At 45.2% G+C, this 24,752-nt stretch overlaps 3 protein-coding genes across 3 annotated transcripts; 1 reads left to right on the top strand and 2 right to left on the bottom strand.

Annotated features, from left to right (window-relative positions):
* Nucleotides 1-2,391: 2,391 nt before the first annotated feature.
* LOC135813004 (uncharacterized) lies at nt 2,392-5,457 on the bottom strand. The gene has a single exon (XM_065326222.1). The coding sequence runs from the start codon at nt 5,455-5,457 to the stop codon at nt 2,392-2,394; it is 3,066 nt and encodes a 1,021-aa protein (XP_065182294.1).
* An 829-nt stretch (nt 5,458-6,286) lies between these two features.
* Nucleotides 6,287-7,435, bottom strand: LOC135813003 (uncharacterized). Its single transcript, XM_065326221.1, has one exon. The coding sequence runs from the start codon at nt 7,433-7,435 to the stop codon at nt 6,287-6,289; it is 1,149 nt and encodes a 382-aa protein (XP_065182293.1).
* Nucleotides 7,436-18,016: 10,581 nt separating this feature from the next.
* Nucleotides 18,017-18,445, top strand: LOC135813002 (uncharacterized). The gene has a single exon (XM_065326220.1). It carries the CDS (start codon nt 18,017-18,019, stop codon nt 18,443-18,445), a length of 429 nt encoding a protein of 142 aa, XP_065182292.1.
* Nucleotides 18,446-24,752: the final 6,307 nt, after the last annotated feature.

Below are 24,752 nucleotides of genomic sequence, written 5' to 3'. Positions count from 1 at the left end.
TTTTTTTCTTGTTGTTTCTTCCATGGTTGCTCCATTTCGCCTCTTGTGCACAAATGCGTTCGGGTTAAGTAGCAAGTTAGGCGACTTCCAGCACGCGTTGCTACAGCACAACCCTGACGTCGCAGTGGTAACCGAAACAAAGTTCACAACAGAGAAGGTCCAAGTGTCGGACACGATATTCCCGGGCTATAGCCCTCCATTCAGGCTTGACCGCACAGCACACGGTGGTGGAGTTGCAATCTGGGTGCGATCTACTCTCCCAGCCTTGATCATCGATGAACTGGCCGCCCCCCAGCATGAAGTCATGTGGGTATCCACCCAGCTCAGCGCCGGGCACAAGATTGTCCTGGGACGTGTCTACCGGCCGGGTTCTTGCGGGCCCGGTGACCGCTCACTTATCCATCATCTCGACGACACCCTTCCTTTGGCCCGTCAACACGGCGCTAGTCTCATTCTTGCTGGGGACTTTAACGTTCACAACCGTGCCTGGCTAAACAGCTCTAAGACCACAGTAGTATAGGGGGAGGGGGTTCTGGACCACCTTCCAGGTGGTCCAAAATCGACTTTCTCGATCGGCCCTTCGGGCCTCCCTCCAAAGTCTCCCCCCTCCCCCTATACTACTATACTAAAGGATAGACACCCAAGTACTAATATTACAACTCCAAGTACTAATTTTACACCTCAAAGTACTAATTTTACAACTCCAACCACTGATCCCATGTTGGCTCAACCCAGCCCCAGAAAAGTGAGTCAACTAACTTGAGCCTTTTCACTTACCCCCATCTTGGCTCACTTCGAGGACTGATGTGGGGTCGGTTTCTGAGCCAACTTTGGGTGGTTCAGCTTTGGATGAGGATCCTAATTATTCTATATTAGAGGAACGGTTGTCATAGGTATAAACAACGATTCTACACAAACTTTCCAAGATGACAAGCAAGAAGCCAACCCCGTTTACCACAGCTGATGTTCTCACTGACTCCATTGATTGTCGAATTACAATCAAGGATGGGAATAAATGTGGATCACTGACAATCAATGATAAGGAACCATACATAAAATTCACTGATGAGACAAATATCATGAATGTTGTGAAGAAAGGACAAGAGGACTCTCTGAAATTTTCTTCTGACAGTGACATTTGTAAATCCATCCGTCGGATCGAGAAGCAGATAGAATCCAAAGGAAATACGATTAGAAGTAGGATTAACACAGCAAAGTGTGACCACCCAATACTGTTTCTCCAGATTTCTCCTGATTGTACAATCTTTGATGCGGACAACAAACCAACAAACCATCAAAAACCAACAAGATCAAGCAAGGTGACACCGTCAATGGTATCGTTCACCTGAAGTGGGTTTACAAAGACAAGACCGATGACACTCTCAGTCTCAAACTTGTTGTTGTTGCTATAAAGCATTTCCAGAAAGAAGAAGTGAAATTCTCAGCAAACGATTTGTAAAAAGTAGTCAAACAATCCACAAAAACAAAAAGCAAAAAAATATTTTTTTAGAAGTGAAATCATGAATGCGTGGTTTGATGACGACTACTCCACAAACAAAGAAGAAGAGGTGATGGATACATGGACAGATGATGAACACTCTACCAGGAAAGATAAGATGATAGCGGACTACATTGACTATAGAAACCAGAAATGGTTTCCTACAGATATAGAATTGATGATTTTGGAAAATGAAGTAACTCCAGAGGATCTTGAGGTGTATGAGATGAAGAAAAATGATCTGTATGATACCACATCTTTCTTCGAAGAAATAGAAAAATCCAAAACCAGAACAGGAATCGAAACAAGATTGGAGATAACCCTGAACAAGGTTGGTTTACCAAAATATCTTAGCAAAACCCCATTCAACAATCTTGTTGATAAAATTCAGAGGATCAAGGTAGTAGCAAATAAAGAGAAAAAAGTCAAAGTGAGTTATCCATTCCTACTTTCGAAACTCATTGATGATGAAGATGATGTGATCAAGATCAAACCATTCATTCCAAAGTGTAAAAAATCACAACAAAGACTTGATGCCATATGGAAGAACTATAGAGAATCGAATGTATAAGAAAAGTAAAAAAATATCTTTTTTTTCCTTCTCATGATCACTGGACAAACTGCTTCATCATATCCGGAGCATAACTCATGAATGAAATGCTACTATCAAACCCCTCCTCAGCCAGATATCTTGGTATTTCATGGTGTCCGAACGCTAACGTACTACATCCATCTTCTGTGATATATCGTTTTGTGTCCAATGGTGATAAAGCTATCTTATTAACTGTTTCTCCGAAAATGACGTGTCTATGACTCCGGAGTGTTGTCATTTCTCGATGGAACACGGATTGATCCAAGAGACAATTTCGGAAATCATCATGTGTGATAGTTTTCTAGAGCACTGCTGTTTTCACCCCCTTTGCTCTTTTTCCACTTTCCTCACCAGAGTAACTGTACATCTTGGAGCGAAGTCCTACAAACTCAGTGATCAGTTTTCCACCGAGTTCATCTTTGAACAGGCCAACAACTTTCTTGTTTTTCTCGGAATATAACGGATGTGATTGATCATAATTGCTTGTATCATACTTATCAAGAAACTCACTCATGTCATCAAACAGATCATCAGTAAAGAAATGAAGAACCAAGCTGTCTGTATCGGTGTACAAGAGTTTCACATCAGAGCCATACAACTCTTTCAGGTGATTGTAGTAAAAGTCATACATGAGTGTCTTTGAGAGATCCAAAATCGACATCCCAACATATATGGGCTTGTTGAGGACGACCTTTGTCCTGTTACTTTGTACCCCGACCAGGTTATCGTTGAAGATCACATGGCGGTTGTACGTTGGTTTGGCAACAAGCTGTTTGATTTTTTTCTCCTCACGACTTCTCAACACTTTTATGTTGACTCTCCTCCGAACGTTCTCCATAGTTTTCCCAAACACCGCATTATTCATCAGTTTATAGAAGTCTTTGGAGAAATCATCCGTTGCCTTCTTCCGGAGGTCTGTATTCTTCTCGATGTAGTTTCTCATCCACGGTGTCTGAGTAAATTTCAGAGCACGATGAATTTTGACACAACGTAGTCCGAGCTGAGTGTAGAGTTTCAAGTTTCGGTAATGGAGAACGTACTTTGTCTTGTCCCTCAAGTTTGGTACAAGTTTGAGAGCATCTACTCCGGAAGAATTGAGTTTATCAACAAGCTCCTGCTGGTATGAAGATAGCATGTCCTCATTGACGGAAAGACGTTCCGGAGCAACGGGATAATCGTTGTGCTCCTCATGAAGTTCGTGTGGATAATCCAGATCACATTCGACGATATACCCCGATGAGGAATCATCTTGAGTATTCAGTATCTTGTTCAGGAGTGTCTCTGATGGTTTCTCCCACCGAAAATCAGACACTGGGAGATGCTGTGACATTGCCCAACCATAGAGATTGTTGGCATCGAGATACTGGATAAATGACGATGGCTGATCAGCATCAAATTTCTCCTGATAGTGATTATTAGCAGCAGCATATCGTTGTGAGACCATCGACACACCACCTCTCATTCCTGATTCTACAAACAAGTGCTGATCATAGTCTGTTAGTAATTCCAAGGACACACCTGAGTACATCAACAGAGCATCCCAGGCAAATCCAGGCAGAGTGTAGTAATTTGCTGGATCCAGCTGATACGTTCTGACAGCTTCTACTCTGAAATTCTCAAAGATGTCAGCCAAGAGAAACACGTCGGTCTTGAGATACAAGTCGTGATAATCACCAAGAGTCTGACAGTCGAATTTCATCCACATTGTCTCAGCATGTTTGTAGTCATCATCACTCACCCCCTCATCAGACAGTGAAGAATAGAACTTACTCTGTGCTGGTAGCTGAGTCTCATCGAACCTGGAGAAGCTGTTCATGTATTCATAGGGGTATACCCCTTTCCTCATCAACAGCTGATGGTTTGACAACGTCTTGGTGTGAGTGAATGACTCATCTGGTGTCGTTTTCACAAGTCTATCGAGTGACGCATTGAGAAACTGGCAGCTGTCGATGAACCGGAACTGTCTCCATGTGAATGAGATGAATTTCTCCATGTTGTTGGGAATGACTGATATCTCACCCACAGTTTTACTCTTACACACACCATCCTTATCCGTGTACGTGACGGTCTCAACATCTGTCTTTCCGATTGCTCCGATGAGATGATGACTGCCATAGCCTTTCAGGTTGTGAAAAACCACAGGGATGTGCTGCTTGTATGGATAAATTCTGAGTTTGATGTTACAGTCGTTGTGTGCGGCACCGCGGAAATCACCAGTGATGTGGTCGTGATCACGGACTCTGTCCTCACCAAGTTTCTTTTTACAAATCCAACAGTCTTCTGTCTCTCTGAACAATTTTTCTTGATCCTTAGTGAGATCCATCGGTGCTGGATTATTGAGTGCTGATTGGATTTTCTTCTCCTCATTTTTGAGTTTTTCAAAGAATACATCCATAGCATCAACACCCCGGTAGAAACACTGACTTGTCATCACTCCGTCAGAACGCACCACGACGTAACCAAAACCACAAGGAACATGCTGTGAATCCCAGCTGGTTTGTTGGCTTTTCACTCCATCAATTTTCTTGATCAGTGCCTCAGTGTCAGCATAGATTACATAGGGACATTGTAGCATTTTGTGATGATTAATGAACTTCAGTGTTGGTTGATTCCCATCTTCGTCCGGTTCTGGTAGTACCATGTGTGCTGATAATCCAGTGACATTATCACAATACTCCTGATGATTGCTCAGGGATTTCTCTGTGTTGTGTGGTTGGAGACATCTTGTACAGAAGAATTTCCTGGCTTTATGCTTTGACTGATCGTAGCACAATCTGCTGAAATCTTTGATCCAACAGTAGTGATTCTGATCTTCTTTTTGGTATAGTAGAAGATTGATTACTTTCTCACCTCTTTTCTTTGTCAGCAGTAGTGGATAGATCACGTTATCTTCATACCCAAAGACATTGATAGCTAGGCTGTTTTGCTTCTCGACTTTGGAAATCTGACTCAGTGGTGTTGGAAAATCGATTCCGAACAGATCAAGTTTGTTGCTATAGTCTGTATACTGAGTTACCCTGTCACTATTTTTCTTTGCTGGATACAGAGCTGAGAGCAGTGCCCACATCAGACATTTATCATCCTTATTCTTGACATTGATGATTGCCTTCTTTTTCTTGAGCTCGTTCGGTAAATCAATGTAGGATTTACCTCTCATTGGCTGATATGCTGCTACATCAACGTAAAATCCGATGATATGATTGATGTGCCAGTTTGATCCATTCTGTATCCACTTATCGATATTTCTATGAATTTGTGTGTGTGCCGTTCGAATACCGTCATCAATCTCATGAGATGTTGTGACTGTCATTGGTCCACTCCTGAAGTATGGTGTGTCTGTGGTTGTTATGTCGTCTCCTTTCTCCATTTCTACTTGTAATGTCAGACTGACTTTCACACCTTTGAGATTTTCCAGTTCTTTCTGTATCAATGTTCTCAGTGGGATGTTGATACTATCAAAGAATATATACAGATCTGGATGATTCTCTTTCGGTTCATAGATGAACGATTTCAGAATCCCTTTGGGTACTGACTTTGAGACTGTGAACGGTGGTGTGACAATCGGTTTCCTCTTACGATTCTTCCGATTCTTCCGAATCTGTTGCTTGAGAAGTTCCCGATTCTTTCTTTGGTCTATTTTTTTATGAATCCACCGGAGTTGTTTCTCAGTCTTGAGTTTCTTCCCGTCATAGGTGATAGTGAGTTTGCTCAGGTCTCTCTCTTTTTTTCACAAGACACGCTCATCGGCATGTGTTCTCAGAAACAGGATTCAGACACGCTCATTGGCATGTGTTCTCAGTTTCTTGTTGTGAAACAGGATTCAGACATGCGCATTGTGGCATGTGGTCTCAGTTTCGTGAAACAGGATTCAGACACGCTCATTGACATGTGTTCTCAGTTTCTTGTTGTGAAACAGGATTCAGACATGCGCATTGTGGCATGTGGTCTCAGTTTCGTGAAACAGGATTCAGACATGCGCATTGTGGCATGTGGTCTCAGTTTCCGCGATTCGAACCCGTGACTCTCGATTTCTTATCCTGTGTGTAGATTTACCAACCAGGCTATCGGGGTCAAACACATATGGAGTTGTTTATGTCTATTAGTACTGATAAGAGTCCGAATCCGGTGCTGTTGACAGTTAGTAGGTCTACCCCGTGATTTTTTTCTACAAACAAATCTGCTGCTGTGATCCGTGATCACAACCAGCTGAGTTGATCAAACGGCACCCAGCTGTCGAATCTTGCCGAGTAGCCTTTCCACCTCACAAGGGCTTGTTTCTTCTTGTTGTCCTTTCGGAGCACTTTCTCGATCCGGTAGATTTCTTGAGTAGTTTTCTGGAGCTCTTGTTCATAGAACGACCCATCAACGGGTTCACCATCGAGGTCCTTGACAGAGTACGTATTGGGTCTGGTCGGGAGAATATCGGTGATCCTGAATACCTCCTCAGTCCAGTTCGGAGTGTATCCTTTCTCGAAATGTCGTTTCTGCTTCACCAGTCGGACGTGGTCATCTATCTGGAATTTAGTGGACCTGGATAGTGGAGATTTCTCACCCAGTGAGTCACGGATTCGATCAGCGTTCTTCTCCCGTGATGCCTCAGTTGGTGTCATCCGAACACCTCTGTGTTTTGTCGTGTTGTACTTCTCTACCAAATGTGGAAGGACATCGATGTACCTGCTGGTGGAGTTAGCACTGAAGTATTTCCACATCCTGGTTTTCAGAGTTCGGTTGAAACGCTCAACTACAACAGCCTTTCCTTCGTTGTGAGTGCTGTACATCGTGATCTGATTCTCATCAAGCCAGTGTTTGAACGTTCGATTATAGAACTCGGTACCCTGATCAACCCACAGCTTACGTGGTTTCCTGCTGCTAGTTTTCACGATGGATCGAAATGCTGATTGGATGTCAACACCTTTCTTGGATTCGAGTGGAACAACCCAAGCATATCGGCTGAACAGATCAATGACAGTAAGCAAAAATTTGATTTCATCATTGTATTTACGAAAAGCTGTCATATCCACGAGATCGGCGGACCAGATTTCATCAATCTCACTCACAGTCACTTGTCTCCTAGTGAAATTCACACGCTTTGGCTTGTGTAACTCATCAGCCAGATCATCAGTCCAGTTCCTATCTATTTTTTTTTTTACTCCTAAACCTATCATCTTGAACAAACCAGACAGGAATCCACCTTCTCTGATTTCCGATTTCTTGATAAATTGTGAACACGATCGACCACATACTGAGCATTTACCCTTGACATATGGTTGACCAGTTGATGTGACTTCTCCTTGTATCCCTCTCATCTGTTGCTTTTTCTTACACGATAGGCAATGAACATTCATCTTAATCTATCTATCTACTTTTTTATTTCTCATGGATACAAAGATGTGCCAACAATCCCATATTTTCACAGTGATCTTCCAAACTCTCATCAATCCTATCAACACTCACTAACTGGAAACTCCCATAATCCATTTTGTCAAGCTCTGCTTTTGTCAATGACATAAAAATCTGTGGATTATTGGTAAATATGTGGATGTTGATCGTGTCATGCTCCTGATCATCTTTCGTGAGTTCCAAACTCACCCCCAGAATATTGTCACGGAACTGTGGAATGTTGGAGAGAGAGTATCCAAACCCAACTGTCCCACGGCAGATTATGTGATACATTTTCATGTTTGTCTATCTATCTTTTTTTCTTTCTTTCCACCCATATCACCAATTATGTTATCTAAACTGTTCATACTATAGGGTAAGATCCAACAAGTTTGATAGAATTTGTAAAATCAATTACCTACAACGATGGCTGCGTCTTTCCCGAGTGACTATTTCTCCTATGAGGACTTTGACTATGAACCTGATACTCCTGATTGTGGTGATCCTTGGGAGGATATGGAATCATTTATTATTCACATTGATGAAAGTGAAGATGAGATGATTGATAGAATAATGATGAATGATTTAATGACCAGTGATTTATTTGATGATGTGTTTGAAAATGCTCTTGATGAACAAATGAATATCATCCCAAGCATTTTCCTGAGAATTTGTGAAAATCCAAAGTATGGAGGAATCTGTAGTTCCTTCACCAACAATCACCTGTTAGAGAAGTTTCAGGATGATATTGATGAATATTTGTAAGAAAAAATAGAAGAGAAGAGAAAAGAGGTGACCAACTCTCCTCATTTTTTTTCTACACCGAATTATCATCATAAACGGTTATTTGAATCCTGTTGTATAGAAGTATACCGATGAGAATTCCAAAGATTTTCTATCAGCAAAGATGACTTCTCCTTGTAAGATTTACAAACGTGTAAGCCAACACACCGATCAGGTATATGTGGGCTCCACTTGTCTACCACTGAAAAATAGGATGTATCTTCATAGATCCACTTTCAGAGCATATCAAAAAGGTAATCATAATTTTGTGACATCATTCATTCTGCTTGATCTCGGACATGTAGAAATTGTTGAGATTGACTCTCTATCAATGTTTGATAAAGATGAGCTTCAGAGGAGAGAACGATACTGGATCGAAAAATTGGATACCGTGAATAAAAACAAGCCTGGAAGATCAGCATCAGAGTGGTATCAAGATAATCACAAGAAAATAATAATATCTTTATTAGGATGACCCAGAGGCTTGTCGCCTATCAAGGGGTTCACCGCTTTGAAGGATGTACATGTAAATCAGACAATATGCCAATGAAAGAATTGTCTGTGAGAAATGTCAGAAGTCTTATCCAAGAAACAACAAATCCCATCATGAAAAATCGATGTTCCACTAGCTCCGTGAATGATAAAATTGATGATGCTTATACAATGAATACCAAAAAAGAAAAAGGAACTAGTGAAAGAAAAAAAGGTTTTTGTGTTTTCCTTTTTTATCTCTTTTATCTCTTTTTTTCTTCCCCTTTTTTACAATACCAACTGCTCATTTTCTTGACTGGGGTGCAGAGTGAAATCCAACAAGACATCAAGAGCACTTCTGCCTTTGTTTCTTTCTTCTATGAAATGTATACAGTAGTATCCACACAGGACACTATCATTCATCTGTATCTTTGATGAGTTACACCAACATTTTTTATGGTGCTTCTTCATCCACCCAACTACCTCCTCTGGTGGTGATAAGCCAAAGCTGTCAAAATATTCATTACCAAACACACAAACCCAGTGAGTACCACCACCGTCCAAGAAATCTTGGAGATTGATTACCAAACAATCCTTTGATGATAGAGGTTGTGGAAGCTGATCTTTGCTAAAAGTTCCTCTGAAATGTGGAATAGATCTCAGAATTTCATCAATGTCAAAGTTGGTCAGTGGTCTCACGTTCCTGGTAGACGTAACCCCTTTCCTTTTTGGTCTTTTTTTACCCCTCTACCCCTCCGTGTTCCAGGAAGTTGTAATCCTTCACCGGTGTTTCCTAAACCGATCATTTTCCCAGAGCTGGTGCTAACAATCCAGCTGCTAATGCTCCGAGAAACCCACCTTGCTTCTTGAGTTGAGTACTGGATAACTTGAGATCCATTCCTACTCCTTTTTGCTTGGATTTTTTGATTTTGGTAACCTGTCGGTTTGTGAGCAAAAGCATATCATTTCCGGATAACTGATCTTTTGTTAACCGGAGTGTGATTCCATCCTGAGCATGTCGGTTTGTGAGCAAAAGCATATCATTTCCGGATAATGTCGCAGTGATGTAGTTAGTGTGTGTTAGCATCCACCGATCACACTGCCATGTTTGCATCTGCCGCGCACCGCTGCATCGGTGCATTGTGCACTGCACTCACACTGCCAGCGCATAGATTCGGGCACGCTTGGCCTGACGTCACACAACTGCTTCCTTTGAACTTTTGCTCACTGCACTCACACTAGTACACTGCCAGCGCATGGATTCGGGCGCGCTTAGCCTGACGTCGTACAACTGCTTCCTTTGAACTTTCTCTTTCTTTCTTGCTGTTGGCTTCACTTCAAAGACTAGTCTAATTAGTGGTGACTTTTAGCTTGTGCCAGCACCAAATTTTCGACATTGGCATGGGTGCTGCGTGCTCCACACCGCCTCACGCTGGAAATCTGCACGTCCCAAAGTCGGTGCAGGATAGGATATTGCGAGGTGAGATTGTGGACTTCGACCAATTGTTGCCTGAGATCTTGGGGGCAGTTGATAGCAATAAGTCGTTCGAGCTCAGATCCAGTTCATCCGGGGGTGCACTGGAAGTCGTAGAGGTGAACACCACTCGCCCGGTTCGTAGACGTGTGCACGATATCGCCACTTGGTTAGAAGCATGGTCTCTGTATATGCATGTTGTGATCAGCAATGCACCCCACCGCACAGCAGAACTCCTGTCATACCAGTGCATGATCTTGGCGGCCAACAGGCAGTATTTTGCAGAGGCTTGGCTTATGTATGACCAGCAATTTCGAAGGCTTGTCGCTTCACAACCTGGCAAGCGCTTTGATACGATTGACATAAATACATGGCAGCTGTGCATCACAGGCAAGGCCAGGCATAGATGTCAGTCGTGCAGCCTTGTCCACCCAGCGGCTGCAAGCAACATGTGCCCTTTTCGTCCCAAACATGCACACCAAGCTCAAACATCATCATCCTCACTGCTCACCCGCAACAACACAGGTGCCGTCATCTGCCGAAACTTCAACCTTGGCAAGTGTAGCTGGTCAAATTGCCGGTTCTCCCACATCTGCAACCGCTGTGGCAAGGACCACCCCCGCAGCAAGTGTTCCGGCAAAGGTCAGCGACCAGCCCAGTAGTTCGGGATTGCAATCCCAGCCTGAGCAACCAATAACTGTTGCATGTGTACATAATTTTGTTCCCGCTCACATTAATAATTCCTCTGTACATACCCCTTTGCATGTCTCTCGTTTTGAGCTTCTATTGCGTCATCACCCCGATAAAGAATTTGCTTCCTATGTGCTAAACGGGCTGCACTACTGCGTTAGCATAGGTTTCACTGCTTCACGCGACGATGACATGAAACGTTTTAGAGTAGGATGCATGTTTTTCAGCTCCCGTTTTTGTATCGTTTTTAGGTTACTTTTGGGGTCTCTGACCCGGATTTTTTGTTGCAAGCATGTCTACAAACAGGGATTCCACGACCATGGCCGCAGTAGAGAGCGATGAGCACGAACAGCCGTGCGATGTCCCAGATAATCGTTTCCCTACGTCGAACTGCTGCCGCGATTTCCACAACGCTCTGGCGGTGATAATGGATATGCTTGATGTCGAAAGAAGTGCTGCTGCAGACCGTGAGAAAAGGCTGATAAGCCATATCGACCAGCTATCTAGGACCGTTCAGGAGCTATCCAGATCAAGCGCACTGAACATTCCAAGTTCAGGAAGTTCCGCCATTACGGTTGGAGATTCTCAGGCTCAGAGCAAGTCGCAAAGAAAGAGGCGCCATGCTACTAACTGCCCAACCGTTGAGTCCGAAACCAACCCGAATACCGTAGTAGATCTACAACTGACTTCATCTGGTCCGGCCCAGCAAAATGCTGCGGCCACGTGTCACATTCCAGTCGAGAGCGGACCTACCGTACCAGGACATGACCTCAGTGACCTGGATCATCACCAACGCGTGGGTGTCACGTCGAACGTTCAAACTGCTAGTAATTCGAACTCCAAGACCAACATTCAAACTTCAGCTAATGCAGCCAGTGCAGTCAGTGAGGCCAATTTGCCAGACGTCGATGACGACAGTGAAGATGCTGCCTGGCGTTTGGTGACAGCCAGGAAACCTGTCAAGAAAAGTGTTGTGTTTGTTGGCAATCTGCTGCGCGATGCCTCACCGGAGCAGCTAGCACGCTTCGTGGAGTGTCGCTCGTCGGAGTTGAAGACTCCCCCTATTAAAATTCTCGACTGCAAAGTTTTTCAGAAGCAAAAGTCGTCGTCTGCGAGACTGGTAGTCCACGCATCGTGCAGCAAGACGCTGTTGGATCGTCGCTTCTGGCCCAGACCACTCTATTCCAGGCAGTGGAATTTCGACAAGTACTCTGCCTCTGATGTCAGTGATGATACCACAGAAACCACAGCATGTGACGACACGCAAGCAAACTCGTCATCCCTTTCGGAAGTGGAAACAAATATGCACGCGCCCTCAGTCAGCGATGGCTCTGAAATCAACCATGCCTGCTGATGACCATGCTGCACACTGCCTTCTTGAATGTATGTAGTATCAGGCGCAAGACAGCCGAAGTGCAAAAGTTCTTGTCAAACAGAGGCATTCATGTCTTTGGTATGGCTGAGACTTGGCTCACTCCAGATATCTTGGACAGTGAACTTACTATCCCACATTTCAAGCTACATCGGAAGGATAGATTGCAGCAACGTGGTGGTGGTGTTGGGATATACTGCCACGAATCTGTTCTTGCGCGAAGACGCACTGACTTGGAGACTGACTTAGAGCTGCTGTGGATAGAAGTTAGCGTTTCCGGTGGCATAGTGCTGGTTGGATGCTGTTATCGTCCACCAGACAAACCTGTAGCATTCTGGACCTCCCTGGAGTCCAGCCTAGACGCATCAGTTCATGCACCAGGAAAGAAGGTTCTGGCAACTGTCATGCTGGGTGATTTCAACGTTGATATGAAAATGAACCAGTCGCCCATGGCCATACGAGTAACTGACTTGTTTAACAAATTTGGTATGACAAATTATGTGTCTTCACCAACACGTGCCACCACCCTTACTGAGTCAATCATTGATCTCTTCCTATCAACTTCCCCGCTGACGGGACCTTATGAGATAGCCTACCTAGACATTAGTGACCACTTTGCAGTACTTGGGAATCTCTCTGTGGCAGGGTTTGCACCAGGCCGTACTTCCAGCTACAGACCTACACGCCGCATCCATAAGATAAACTGGGACACCTTCAACAGCGATCTCAGTGCAGAGCAGGCCTCTCTGCTCGCCATAGATGATGTCAACACCCTTGCATCATCTTTCATCGCCTCCATAGTGTCAACATTGGATAAGCATGCACCCGTGCGGATGAGGCGAAATCGGGATAGACGTCCCTGCCCGTGGGTAACAGATGAACTTGTGGCCTGCGTACGGGAGCGAGACAGACTCCATCGACTGCTCATGAAGAACCGCTGCAATGATGATCTCCGCAGTCAACACCGCACTGCTCGTGCCAAGGCCAGGAAGCTGGACAGGAGCCTGAAGAACACGTATTTCATCCAGCAGTGCCAGACTTCTGACCAACGTAAACTTTGGTCAGTCATCAATACTGTGGTTGGCCGGAAGAAACAATCGCACACTGCTCAAGTACCCATATCGGATCTTAGCAAGCTGTTTGGTGACGTTGTCCATGATCCCCAGCGTCCTCCTCAGCTCTGTTCTCCCTCTGGTCCAATGGCGGAAGGGGCATTTACCGACTTCAGTGTAGTGACAGTCGAGGATGTGGCAAGCAGTTTGAAATCTGTCAACCCTTTCAAGGCAACAGGCAGTGACCAAGTTCCAAGCATCATCCTGCAAAAGTGTTATCCAGCCATTGCCCCCACACTTACACGCATCATTAATATATCCCTGTCCTCCGGTGAGTTCCCCCTGTCCTTCAAGTTGTCCCACGTCAGTCCGCTCTTCAAGAGTGGAGACCCAACTTTGCCAAAGAACTACCGCCCTGTGTCACTGCTCCCAGTTATCTCCCGCATCACAGAAGCATTTGTAAAAAATCAGATCACGCAGTACTTGGACTCCAAGCAACTTCTTCCGCCTACGCAGTTCGCCTACCGAAAGCTTCACTCCACAGAAGATGCCTTAACGTATGCTGTTGATCGATGGCAAATGGCACGGGCAGAGCGCAAGTATACCGGCATCGTGTTTGTCGACATGTCAAAGGCCTTTGACCGCGTCAGGCATGAGCGACTCGTTACCGAACTGTTTAAGCTAGGCATCTCGGGAACTGCACTCAACTGGTTCTGCAGTTACCTGTCTGGCCGGACACAGCAAATCAAATTGCAGGATCAGTTGTCAGGGACTGTTCCTTGCTCTCGCGGTGTTCCGCAGGGCAGTGTCTTAGGCCCACTCCTGTTTGTAATTTACACTGCTGACGTCAAGTCAACGATGCCTCCGGATGTGGCAGATCAGGAATTCGCTGATGACATCGCTCTCGATTGCTCCAACGCGTGTCCCAGGCAAGTCTGCGAGTCTCTGTCGTCTGCAGTGACCAACCTCGCCAAGTGGCTAGATGACATCGGCCTACTTCTGAATGCCCAGAAAACCCAAGTTCTGTTTGTAAAGCCAAGAGGCGGTGCTGGTGTTCAAGAACATGTACGTTGTCGAGGACAATCCCTGGAATCAACAACATCTGCGAAATACCTGGGTGTTGTAATCGACAATGACCTCTCCTGGCAGCCACATATCAGCCATGTAACACGCAAGATCGGGCCAGTAATTGGACAGCTATGGCGACACGGCAGGTCCCTGAGCCTAAGAGCACGCCAAGTCTGGTATGTCAGCATGATACAGGCTCATCTATCCTATGGATCCAACTGTTTCTTCTCCAGTCTTTCCAAGCAGCTCCTGGATAAACTCCACCGCCTGTCAAAATCCGGTGTCAGAGCGACCCTGCAGCAAAGGACTCTGGTCCCGACTGCCCCCCTTCTGGAGCTACTGGGTGTGCCAAGCTTGCCACAGCTTCTCTTCCAGAAGCTTGCCATCTTCGTTTTCAAATGTTTAAATGACAAGACAAGTCCCCTGTTAAAGAATCTATTCGTGCCGATCAACGACCCTGCCACACCTCAGCTGAGGACGACACGGGGTCAAGTGTCAAGCCTGCTGAGAGTTCCGTTCCTCCCTGGTCCTGCTGGACGTCGTTCAATTCAGTTTGTTAGCAGCATTCTGTGGAATGCTCTCCCAGTTGCAGTCCGTACGGAAGGTGATTGGCAGACATTTAAAGCTCCAGCCACGGCTCTCGACTTGCCCAGCCTTTACCCATATTAACATTCTGTGTACCTAACTTCATGTCGAAATCCATTTTAACAATCCGCATATCTCTCCTCCTCCCCCCCCCCCTCCCTCTCTCTCTCTCTCTCTCTCTCTCTCTCTCTCTGTCTCTGACACACACACACTCTTTCTCTCTCTCTCTCTCTCTCTCTCTCTCTCTCTCTCTCTCTCTCTCTCTCTCTCTCTATCTATCTATCTATCTCTCTCTCTCTCTCTCTCTCTCTCTCTCTCTCTCTCTCTCTCTCTCTCTATCTATCTATCTATCTCTCTCTCTATCTATCTATCTATCTCTCTGTTGTTGTTAATGTTGTTGTTGTTGTTGTTGGTCATTTTGTGACAGCTTGTACAATTCCCTGTCCAGGTAGTAAAGCCGTCTCTCTCCTCTCTCCCTCTCTCTCTCTCTCTCTCTCTCTCTCTCTCTCTCTCTCTCTCTCTCTCTCTCTCTCTCTCTCTCTCTCTCTCTCTCTCTCTCTCTCTCTCTCTCTCTCTCTCTCTCTCTCTCTCTCTCTCTCTCTCTCTCTCTCTCTCTCTCTCTCTCTCTCTCTCTCTCTCTCTCTCTCTCTCTCTCTCTCTCTCTCTCTCTTGTTGTTGTTGCTGCTGCTGTGGTGTTGCCGTTGCTGTTGTTGTTGGTCTGTTGTTGTTGTTGTTGTTGTTGTCGCTGTCGCTGTTGTTGTTGCCGTTGCTGTTGTTGTTGTTGGTCATTTTGTAAGAGCTTGGACAGTTCACTTGTCCAGGCAATAAAGCAGTCTCTCTCTCTCTCTCTCTCTCTCTCTCTCTCTCTCTCTCTCTTTCTCTCTCTATCTATCTATCTCTCCTCTCTCATCATGCATGCGTCACACTCTCATGGAAATTTTTATTTTATTTTTATTTATTTTATAAGATTGCATGCTTCACACTCTCATGTAATTTTTCTTTCCTTTCTTCGTCTTTTTGTGAGAGCTTGGACAATTCACTTGTCCAGGCAAGAAGGCAGCAATGCCTGTTCATTCTGGCGAAGTAAAATAAAATATACCAACCAACCAACCAACGTTTCTGTCCAGTCTGCTAATCTGCCATCTTCTGCTGCTTGTGCCTCCTTTATTTCTGACCAGCTTAATGCTTCTTGCCAGCGTGGCGAAACTGCTGGTCCTTTTAGTGCAGCCCCGTTCACCTCCATGCGCTGCTCTGGTGTCGGCGCGGTACCGAAGAAGAACGGCAAGCTTCGTATGATTCACCATCTTTCTAGCCCCGCCGGTAATAGTGTGAACGACGGAGTTCCAGCTGACCAGTTTTCCCTGCACTACATCAGTATTGACGATGCAATCGAGTCTATTATGTCCTCACCTCAGCCGGTGTACCTCGCAAAGCTGGACATCAAAAGTGCATTCCGGCAAATCCCAGTTCGTGCTGAAGACCACTCACTACTCGGCATATTCTGGCAAGGCAACTACTATTACGAGCGGGTGCTACCGTTTGGGCTGCGCTCCAGCCCAGCCATTTTCGACTCCGTTGCCTCGGCCATAGAGTGGATTATCCGGAACCATTTCTCCATTGCCGACCTATTCCACTACTTGGACGACTTCCTAAACGTCACAACTGGCCATACTGTCGCCCAGCGTCAACTAGCAATCCTGCTGCGAGCCTTCATCTATTTGGGCGTGCCGCTAGCGCCAGCAAAGGTGGAAGGTCCCGCGAGATCACTGACGTTCCTCGGCATTATTCTGGACTGCGAGCGGCTCGAGGCCAGGCTCCCCATGGACAAGCTCAACGACCTCCGATCGCTATTGGCCAGCACGATCAACAGCCGGAAGATATCCCAACGCCAACTCGAGTCCCTATTGGGTAAGCTCTCGTTTGCTGCCCGTGTCATCACTCCAGGCCGTACCTTCATGCGTCGTCTGTGGTCCCTCTGCTCACGGTTTCAGCAACCACACTACTCAATAACTTTGACCCAAGAATGCGTGGATGACCTGCTATGGTGGATGAGGCTACTAAGTGAGTGGAACGGGAAGTCCTTCTTCTTGCACCCTAACTGGACCCCATCACCAGATCTCCAGCTATACACAGATGCAAGTGGCACTCACGGCTGGGGTGCTTACAACAACGGGAAATGGATTCAAGGTTCATGGAACAGTGCCCAGATGCTGCAGTCTATTGAGTGGAAGGAGCTGTTTGCCCTCGTGGCAGCCTGCGCCACATGGGGCGACGAATGGGCTAAGCTCCGGATTCGGGTACACTGCGACAACTCGGCGGTAGTGGACTGCATCCGTTCGGGCACGTGCAAAGCCCCAGCTGTGATGAAGTTGCTACGCGAACTGTTCTTCGTTTGCTATGAGTTCAACTTTCATGTTAGCGCTGTGCACATTGCCGGCTCCAAGAATGTCATTGCAGATTGCCTTTCTCGTTTTCTTATGCAGGAATTTCGACGTCATGCTCCGTTAGCGCGGCCGAGTCCAGATCGTGCTCGTCTTCCAGCAGTCTTGTGAGTGAAGTTACTAAGTACGCTGCCTGTGCAATTGCTGCTAATACCAGACGCACCTACTCTGCCGGTGGGCGTCGTTTTGTCAGTTTCTGCTCCCTTTGCAATCTGCAACCTTACCCAGCTTCTGATCTTACCCTCAGCTGCTTTTGCACTTTTCTTGCTCGCTCTGTCCGCCCTTGCACGATATCTGTTTATTTGCAAGCTGTACGGAATGCACACATTGAACAGGGTCTAGAGGATCCCCTGATCGAGACCTGGCTTCTCAAGAGAGTGTTGAAGGGTGTTCAGCGGTGCCATGGGACCGAGACAGTAAAGCCTAGATTGCCCATAACTATGCCAACTCTAAGGAAATTAGTCGATGCCTGTGATCACCTCCCCGTGTTGCCCGAGCATGACCGAGTTCTCTTCAAGTCTGCTGTACTGTTGGCATTCTTTGGTTTCCTAAGGTGCTCCGAATTTACAGAGGGCCTTACAAGAGAGTGTATCAGATTTGAGTCGGGCAGCATGACCATCCTGCTAAAGAGATCAAAGACAGACCAATTTGGAAAGGGAGTCCATATTGTCATTGGACCGGCCGGTCGCCCTTACTGCCCTGTGTATGCTATGCTACGCTACCTGGCGATGATTGGCAGTCGAAACGCATCCACTCCTCTGTATGTACTTGCCAAGGGTGTGCCGTTATCCAGAGCTGTTTTCACCAGTACTGTGCGCTTGCTGCTTGAAAAGGCTGCGGTGCCAAACATCGAACTCTACTCGGGGCACTCATTCCGAATTGGCGCAGCTACTACCGCTGCCATGGCAGGGATACCTGATTCGCTGATTCGTTCTGCCGGCAGGTGGCAGAGCGATGTGTGTCTACGCTATATGCGAATTCCAATGGAGACCAAGTCCAAGATCTCGGCTCAGCTTGCCTCAGTGAGTGACCTTATCTGATTCTTTGCACGGACAGTTTATGTTCCATCCCTGAAGTCCTAGCATAGGAATGTCACTGCTCGATAATTTCTTAATGCTGGGCGGGGGGTTGTTCGGGGATAGTGTTGCTGCTTTGTGGAGCTCTATCGCTCCTAACTGGTCACTTGCTTCGCTAGTTGCGGCTCTTCACGAGCCAGTTGTTGCCAATTGCATTGGCTTTGCCTTGCAACCCCATTGTGGCACAATGTGGGTTTATTGCGGCTCCTCGCGAGCCAGTTGCTGCCAGTGGCCTGGCATTGCTTTCCAGCTCTTCGAGCTTTTGCATTACAAGACCAGTTACTCGAAGCAGCACACTATCTCCAAAACAATTCCTTGTTGCCTTGGGCTGAGTATGAGTGTGTGAGGGATATGGTGCTAATGTCGCAGTAATGTAGTTAGTGTGTGTTAGCATCCACCGATCACACTGCCATGTTTGCATCTGCCGCGCACCGCTGCATCGGTGCATTGTGCACTGCACTCACACTGCCAGCGCATAGATTCGGGCACGCTTGGCCTGACGTCACACAACTGCTTCCTTTGAACTTTTGCTCACTGCACTCACACTAGTACACTGCCAGCGCATGGATTCGGGCGCGCTTAGCCTGACGTCGTACAACTGCTTCCTTTGAACTTTCTCTTTCTTTCTTGCTGTTGGCTTCACTTCAAAGACTAGTCTAATTAGTGGTGACTTTTAGCTTGTGCCAGCACCAAATTTTCACCCTCCATCCCTCCCATTTTATCATCTTGCTAATGGTACTATGGAACATTTAGCTCTATCGCTCCTAACTGGTCACTTGCTTCGCTAGTTGCGGCTCTTCACGAGCCAGTTGTTGCCAATTGCATTGGCTTTGCCTTGCAACCCCATTGTGGCACAATGTGGGTTTATTGCGGCTCCTCGCGAGCCAGTTGCTGCCAGTGGCCTGGCATTGCTTTCCAGCTCTTCGAGCTTTTGCATTACAAGACCAGTTACTCGAAGCAGCACACTATCTCCAAAACAATTCCTTGTTGCCTTGGGCTGAGTATGAGTGTGTGAGGGATATGGTGCTAACTGATCTTTTGTTAACCGGAGTGTGATTCCATCCTGAGCACTACCAAGTTTCTTCTTTTGGTTTGGAGTTAGCATCAATCCATATTCCACATACTGACCGATTCCCCGACCAGCTGTGGCTCTGTGTGTGCTTCCAGAAATAGCACCAGAAATACCAGCCAGTCCAAGTGTACCAAGGATGTTGGGAGCATGCTTGATCACAAGTGGAGATATCTTCCCAACCAATCTTCCGATCACAGAACCGATACTACCACCTTTCTTCTGTGTTAGTTCCTTTGTTAATAAAATCTCAATGTCCTTTTCCAACTCATTCATGGTTCCTATCTACTTTTATCTTTTTTCTTACACCACAACACTCATTTTGCCATTCATACCATTGAGTTTGAGATGACGTTCGGAGAGAATCAAACAGATGGTTTGGTAAGAAGCAGCTGTACCAGTGGGAAACTCAAACGGTTTTCCAAGTCTCCATCGAGGTTCGATATCAGCAGAGCTGTTCCTCAGCTTCTCCTTATGCTTACTCACATCTACATGAATGATGGTGTATAAAGAGGCAAAATCCTCCACACTTACCTGACTTCCACTGTCTGTGTCAGCATATTTTTGGATGGCTTCTTGGAAAAGCATGTATGCTCTTGTATAATTCCGAGTAGCTGGACTGAAATTCATTTCCAAATCACGTTCTGGGAATCTATCGCTGTTGATGTACACAGACAAGCTTCTGAGGTCAGCATTATCGAAAACCTGGTTGTTCTGTTCTTCATTCCCACTTCGATTGGCTGCTTGGATGGCAAAGAAGATATGAGTTGGGAGTTCCTCATTGCTGTGAGTAGTCACTCTCCAGGATGGATTTGTCTCCGTTGATCCATACTGATTTCTATAAACCCGGACTTGCTCGAAGTACAGATCTCGGAGGGTGGACTTAACCAACTTACTTTCAATCTTACTAGCTAGTTGGAGTGATGGTCTCACCTTTGGTATCCACAAAGAAAGATGTTTGATGTCAAACCTTCCTGGATCAACACCATTTGCTCTGTGAATGTAGTTGGCTGATGATTCTCTGGTAAGATTGAGTGTATGCTTGACTCCCATGAATACCGTATCAATATCTTTACAAAAACCCAACAGTGATGATAAAGGAAGCAACATGGTTGTATCCTTATTTCCAGTCGTGATGAGTTGTCGGGCTCTGAATCCGGTATTGTAAGCAGGATTCTTTAGAGCTCCTGTCTGAAAATTATCTCTGAAATTTTTTTCCAGTAAGTGCTGTTACGTCTGTGATAGGATTTACTGGTAACAATGCACCTGAATCCCTAAACTCATTAGGAGATGCTTGTCCAGTTCCTGTGTCCTTGTACCAGAGCATGTTGGTAGCAGAACTTCTCCCATAATCATCACTAAACTGGACCAAATTGAAAATGGTAGAAGCTTGTGGTACATGACTATCAACTCTCTCTACCATATTGGTGTCAAGTTGATACTCAACAGTCTTGAAGAGTGACCATCCGTTGTTGGAAAGAGTGATGACATCATCAGGACCATAATTGGAACCATCTGCTGCTTTGACGAGACGTCCACGAACCTCAAGCAGTGCTTTGTGAGGAAGGAGGTACTCATCAAGATCCTTGGTTTCTATGATATGCTGATCTTTATTCATGTCATTGCTGTTCCTGGGTAGATATTCTATATACTCATACTCAGTTGTTGATTCATCCTTTGGTGGGTCTGTGAAAAGATCGAAATGTGGACTTGTGCAAGAGGCCATAGTTTCTACCTATATATTTTTTTAGTGCAATAAGGAGTATAATCGATGCAGACATGGCCAGACAACAACGAGTTCATGGAATTTTTTTAAGGATTTTTATGTTATTCAAAATCGATTTTCGTGTTCCGCTCATCAGTGAATAGTATCGGAACTGAGGGTACTGTGTACAACAATAGAACATTTTATAACAGCATAATTAATTAAAAGTGTGAACAACAAAGGAAGTGCTACAGCATTGCATAATAGGTGTAAAACATAGTGCTAACGTATATACCTGAGTGCAGCCACAAAGCAAGAGGTGATACAGTGCAACATGACACAACATTTACATCTGATAACCAGCTACGAGAACAACTTTAGCGCGACTACATGCTTCTTTTGTTTACAAAGAACAGGATTATGCACACGAATACATACAGCTTCCAGAACCTTCAACTGCTTAACATAACTTGCACGGCACAAAACAGAAAAGTGAGAATCATCGTACACACCAAGACAATCTGGACGTGATAACAAGTGACAAAATACAGCTGACTTTTTGCTCACGTCGCTCTCTTCCATCTCATCCCGCTCCTTTCCTTCGACCTCCTCCGCCTTATCCTCGTCCTCCTTCTCATCTTCATCATCATCGTCCTCATCACCACCATCATCATCATCAGTCACGTCCTCATCATCCGTTTGATGCTCAGTCTCACTGCACTCCTTATCAGCCTCCAACATGGCTCCATCATCTCCACCAGCATCACAAGTCGTTTGACCGCTGCTCCGCGTCACCGTTGCTGGGTTCTCTGCTACTGCACACCCATTTCCACTGTCCATTTTGCGTGAGCCAAGTCCATTCCGTGCATAAATTTCAAGTGAATAGTTTGCTGTGCTTCTTCTGGGTCTATGGGTGAGGATATTGGTTTCATTTTGGTTTGTCGATGATCTCCCTCTCTGTCCAGACACAGTCGGCACCGTGGATCCCAGCACCGGGGGGACCACCGTCTCGGTAGTCACCAAAGGTAAAGGGGGTGGCTCAGGCGGAGGCAAGGGCAACTGCCGAGGTGAAGGTTCAGTGTCTCTCGGTGGCCCCTCCTCCATTCCAGGACGATGATGTTGTGCTAGAGTAGGCTCCGCTGCCGTTTGCAGTGGGTCGAGAAGTGGTGGCCAGGTCCATGATGGCAAACCCACCCCCGCCCCAGCCACCCACGGCACCCCAGGTGGTGGGGCCGGTGGTGGCACGGGAACAGGCGGCGCTGTCGGCACAGCGTGTTTGTCTACTGAGCTAAAAAAAATTCCATGAACTCGTTGTTGTCTGGCCATGTCTGCCTCGATTATATTCCTTATTGCACTAATAAAATTGCTTTCTCCACGCCGACTCTTTATATATTTTTTCTTTTTCTTTTTTTCTACAACCTCTTCATTCCTGAACCAGCAATGATGTTTGATAGGATAGCTCTCTGATTATCTTGGAGAAGCTCTTTACTCTTATCCAACAAAACTCGTTTGATGTCCTTGTTGTTTGATAATTGATTGATGGTATCTCTAACATGTGGATTGATAGCTTTGTCTTTACCAATAGTTGTAGCAAGCTGCTTAGCCTCTTTCTTTACTTTCATTTTTACTGCTTTTCTGTCACCCTTAGCAAGATCTTTTGCCAAATCAAAGACCATGTCTGGAGTGATCTGCTCTTTTGCTGCCTCCAAAGCTTTCTGAGCTGTCATTTTTCCTATGGATTTAACCTTTGGTGCTAAGATTTTGCTGGTGTTGTATAGTACACCTTTAGCTTTGTTGTATAGATTCCCAAGAAGACTTCCACCGATAACCTTCTGTCTGGTAAGCTGGTTTCGTTTCAAGAACATGATGTCATCTATCTAGTCTTATTTTCTTTCCCGGAGATGAAGACTGAACGTGGTTCTTTCACTGTTGAGGTTCAGTTCCTTTCCATCTTGATCAGTTATCCTCATTATTACATCTGATATTCTGTCAGTTTTCGTCAATGGTAAAAACGTCTTCTCATTCGGTTGGATGTTGAGTTGGAATCCAGGAGGTTTATCCGGTGAAAATGAGTAAATGACATCACCAGTTCTACCATTGAGGTATGCCTCACTTACCAAACTACAGTGAATGAGGATGTTGTGAGTGTCAGTGATATTCACAATGAAGTCAGATGTAGAAGTTGTATCAACCAGTTTATTTGAAAATCCGAGTACAGGAGCAAGTGATGATGGGATGTCAAAGTCAACCTTGTATCCATGTTTGAGGTAAATTTCACTGTGTAGAGTGTTGAAGTTTGGCTCAATCGTTATCCCGTCCTCATTTTCGATTTTTCTCTGGATATATCGATTGATGTCAGTCAAATTGTAAGCACCTCTTGGAATGACATGAGTTTTCCAGGCTTTCCCATCAAAAATCCGAATTTGGTTGTTTGTGATGTTGATGTTGAACCAACTATACGAGATGGTAGAATTGATCAGAGCAATTTCATAGGTCTTCTTTTCATCAAGTAGTAATGGAGGGCTGAAAGATGCTTGGAAGTTTTGACTTGTCCCTGTGATTTGTGAACTGTGACTGTCAACAAATAGAATGGTTTCCATGGTTCTATCTATACATAAGATTTATATATCTTCTTGTATTCACTCTTTTTTATCACTTTATCATTCAACAAACGGTCCAAGATCTCAACTAGTTCATTAATGACTTTCTTTGATGTATTTCCTGCTTCTCGGGAAGCGCAAAGTAAACTCAGTAGTTTCACTAACTCATCATGTGATTTGTAAAATCTGATTCCACTACCTTTCAAGGGTTCATAGCGTGTGTGGAAGACTCCGTCCGATACAGGAAACCCAAAGGCATATGATTCTTCATCTTCCGGAGAGCTGTCTCTATCACTAAACCCTCGGAAATATGCTTCTGGAGTTGGGTATTCTGGACTTTTTGGATTGATACCTTTCTTTTTGTTTCTTCTCTTTTTCTTAGTGGACTGTGGTGATGATTGAGTTGCTCGATCTGCTTTCTGATCTTGTACTGGTTTCACTCTACTACCGTTAGCACTGATCATGAAGTCTATCCATCCCCTCACCTTGTCTATGGAATCTATCACAAGTTTATTGTTTCCATCTTTATTACTTGCTGAACTAGGGCGCAGTTGTGCCCCTCTTATTCTTCCAAGAATATTCTTCATTTCTTTCAAGTCCTCACCTTCTTTGATCTCTCCTGCTGATGATATTGGATGATTACCCCCCTTATACTTATTGATGAGGTCAATATCACTCTGGTTGAATGAGATATTAGTTTCTCTGATCCGAGAAGTTTCACCACCCGGTTCTGGAGTGCTACTTCGGATGGGTTTGATGAATGAACCCACCACGGATGGAATTTGATGGAGGGCTGATGTGATTGCTGCTTGGTTAGTCTGAAGTTGTCCAAGGAGCGCATCCTGCCGTTTATCGTATTCCTCACTTTGTTTGGTTAAATTTTTAACAACAGGTTTT

This window comes from Sycon ciliatum, chromosome 3 (assembly GCF_964019385.1).
Source record: "Sycon ciliatum chromosome 3, ocSycCili1.1, whole genome shotgun sequence".
NCBI classification, from domain to species: Eukaryota; Metazoa; Porifera; class Calcarea; order Leucosolenida; family Sycettidae; genus Sycon; species Sycon ciliatum.
This window is presented reverse-complemented; position numbering and strand designations above follow the sequence as displayed.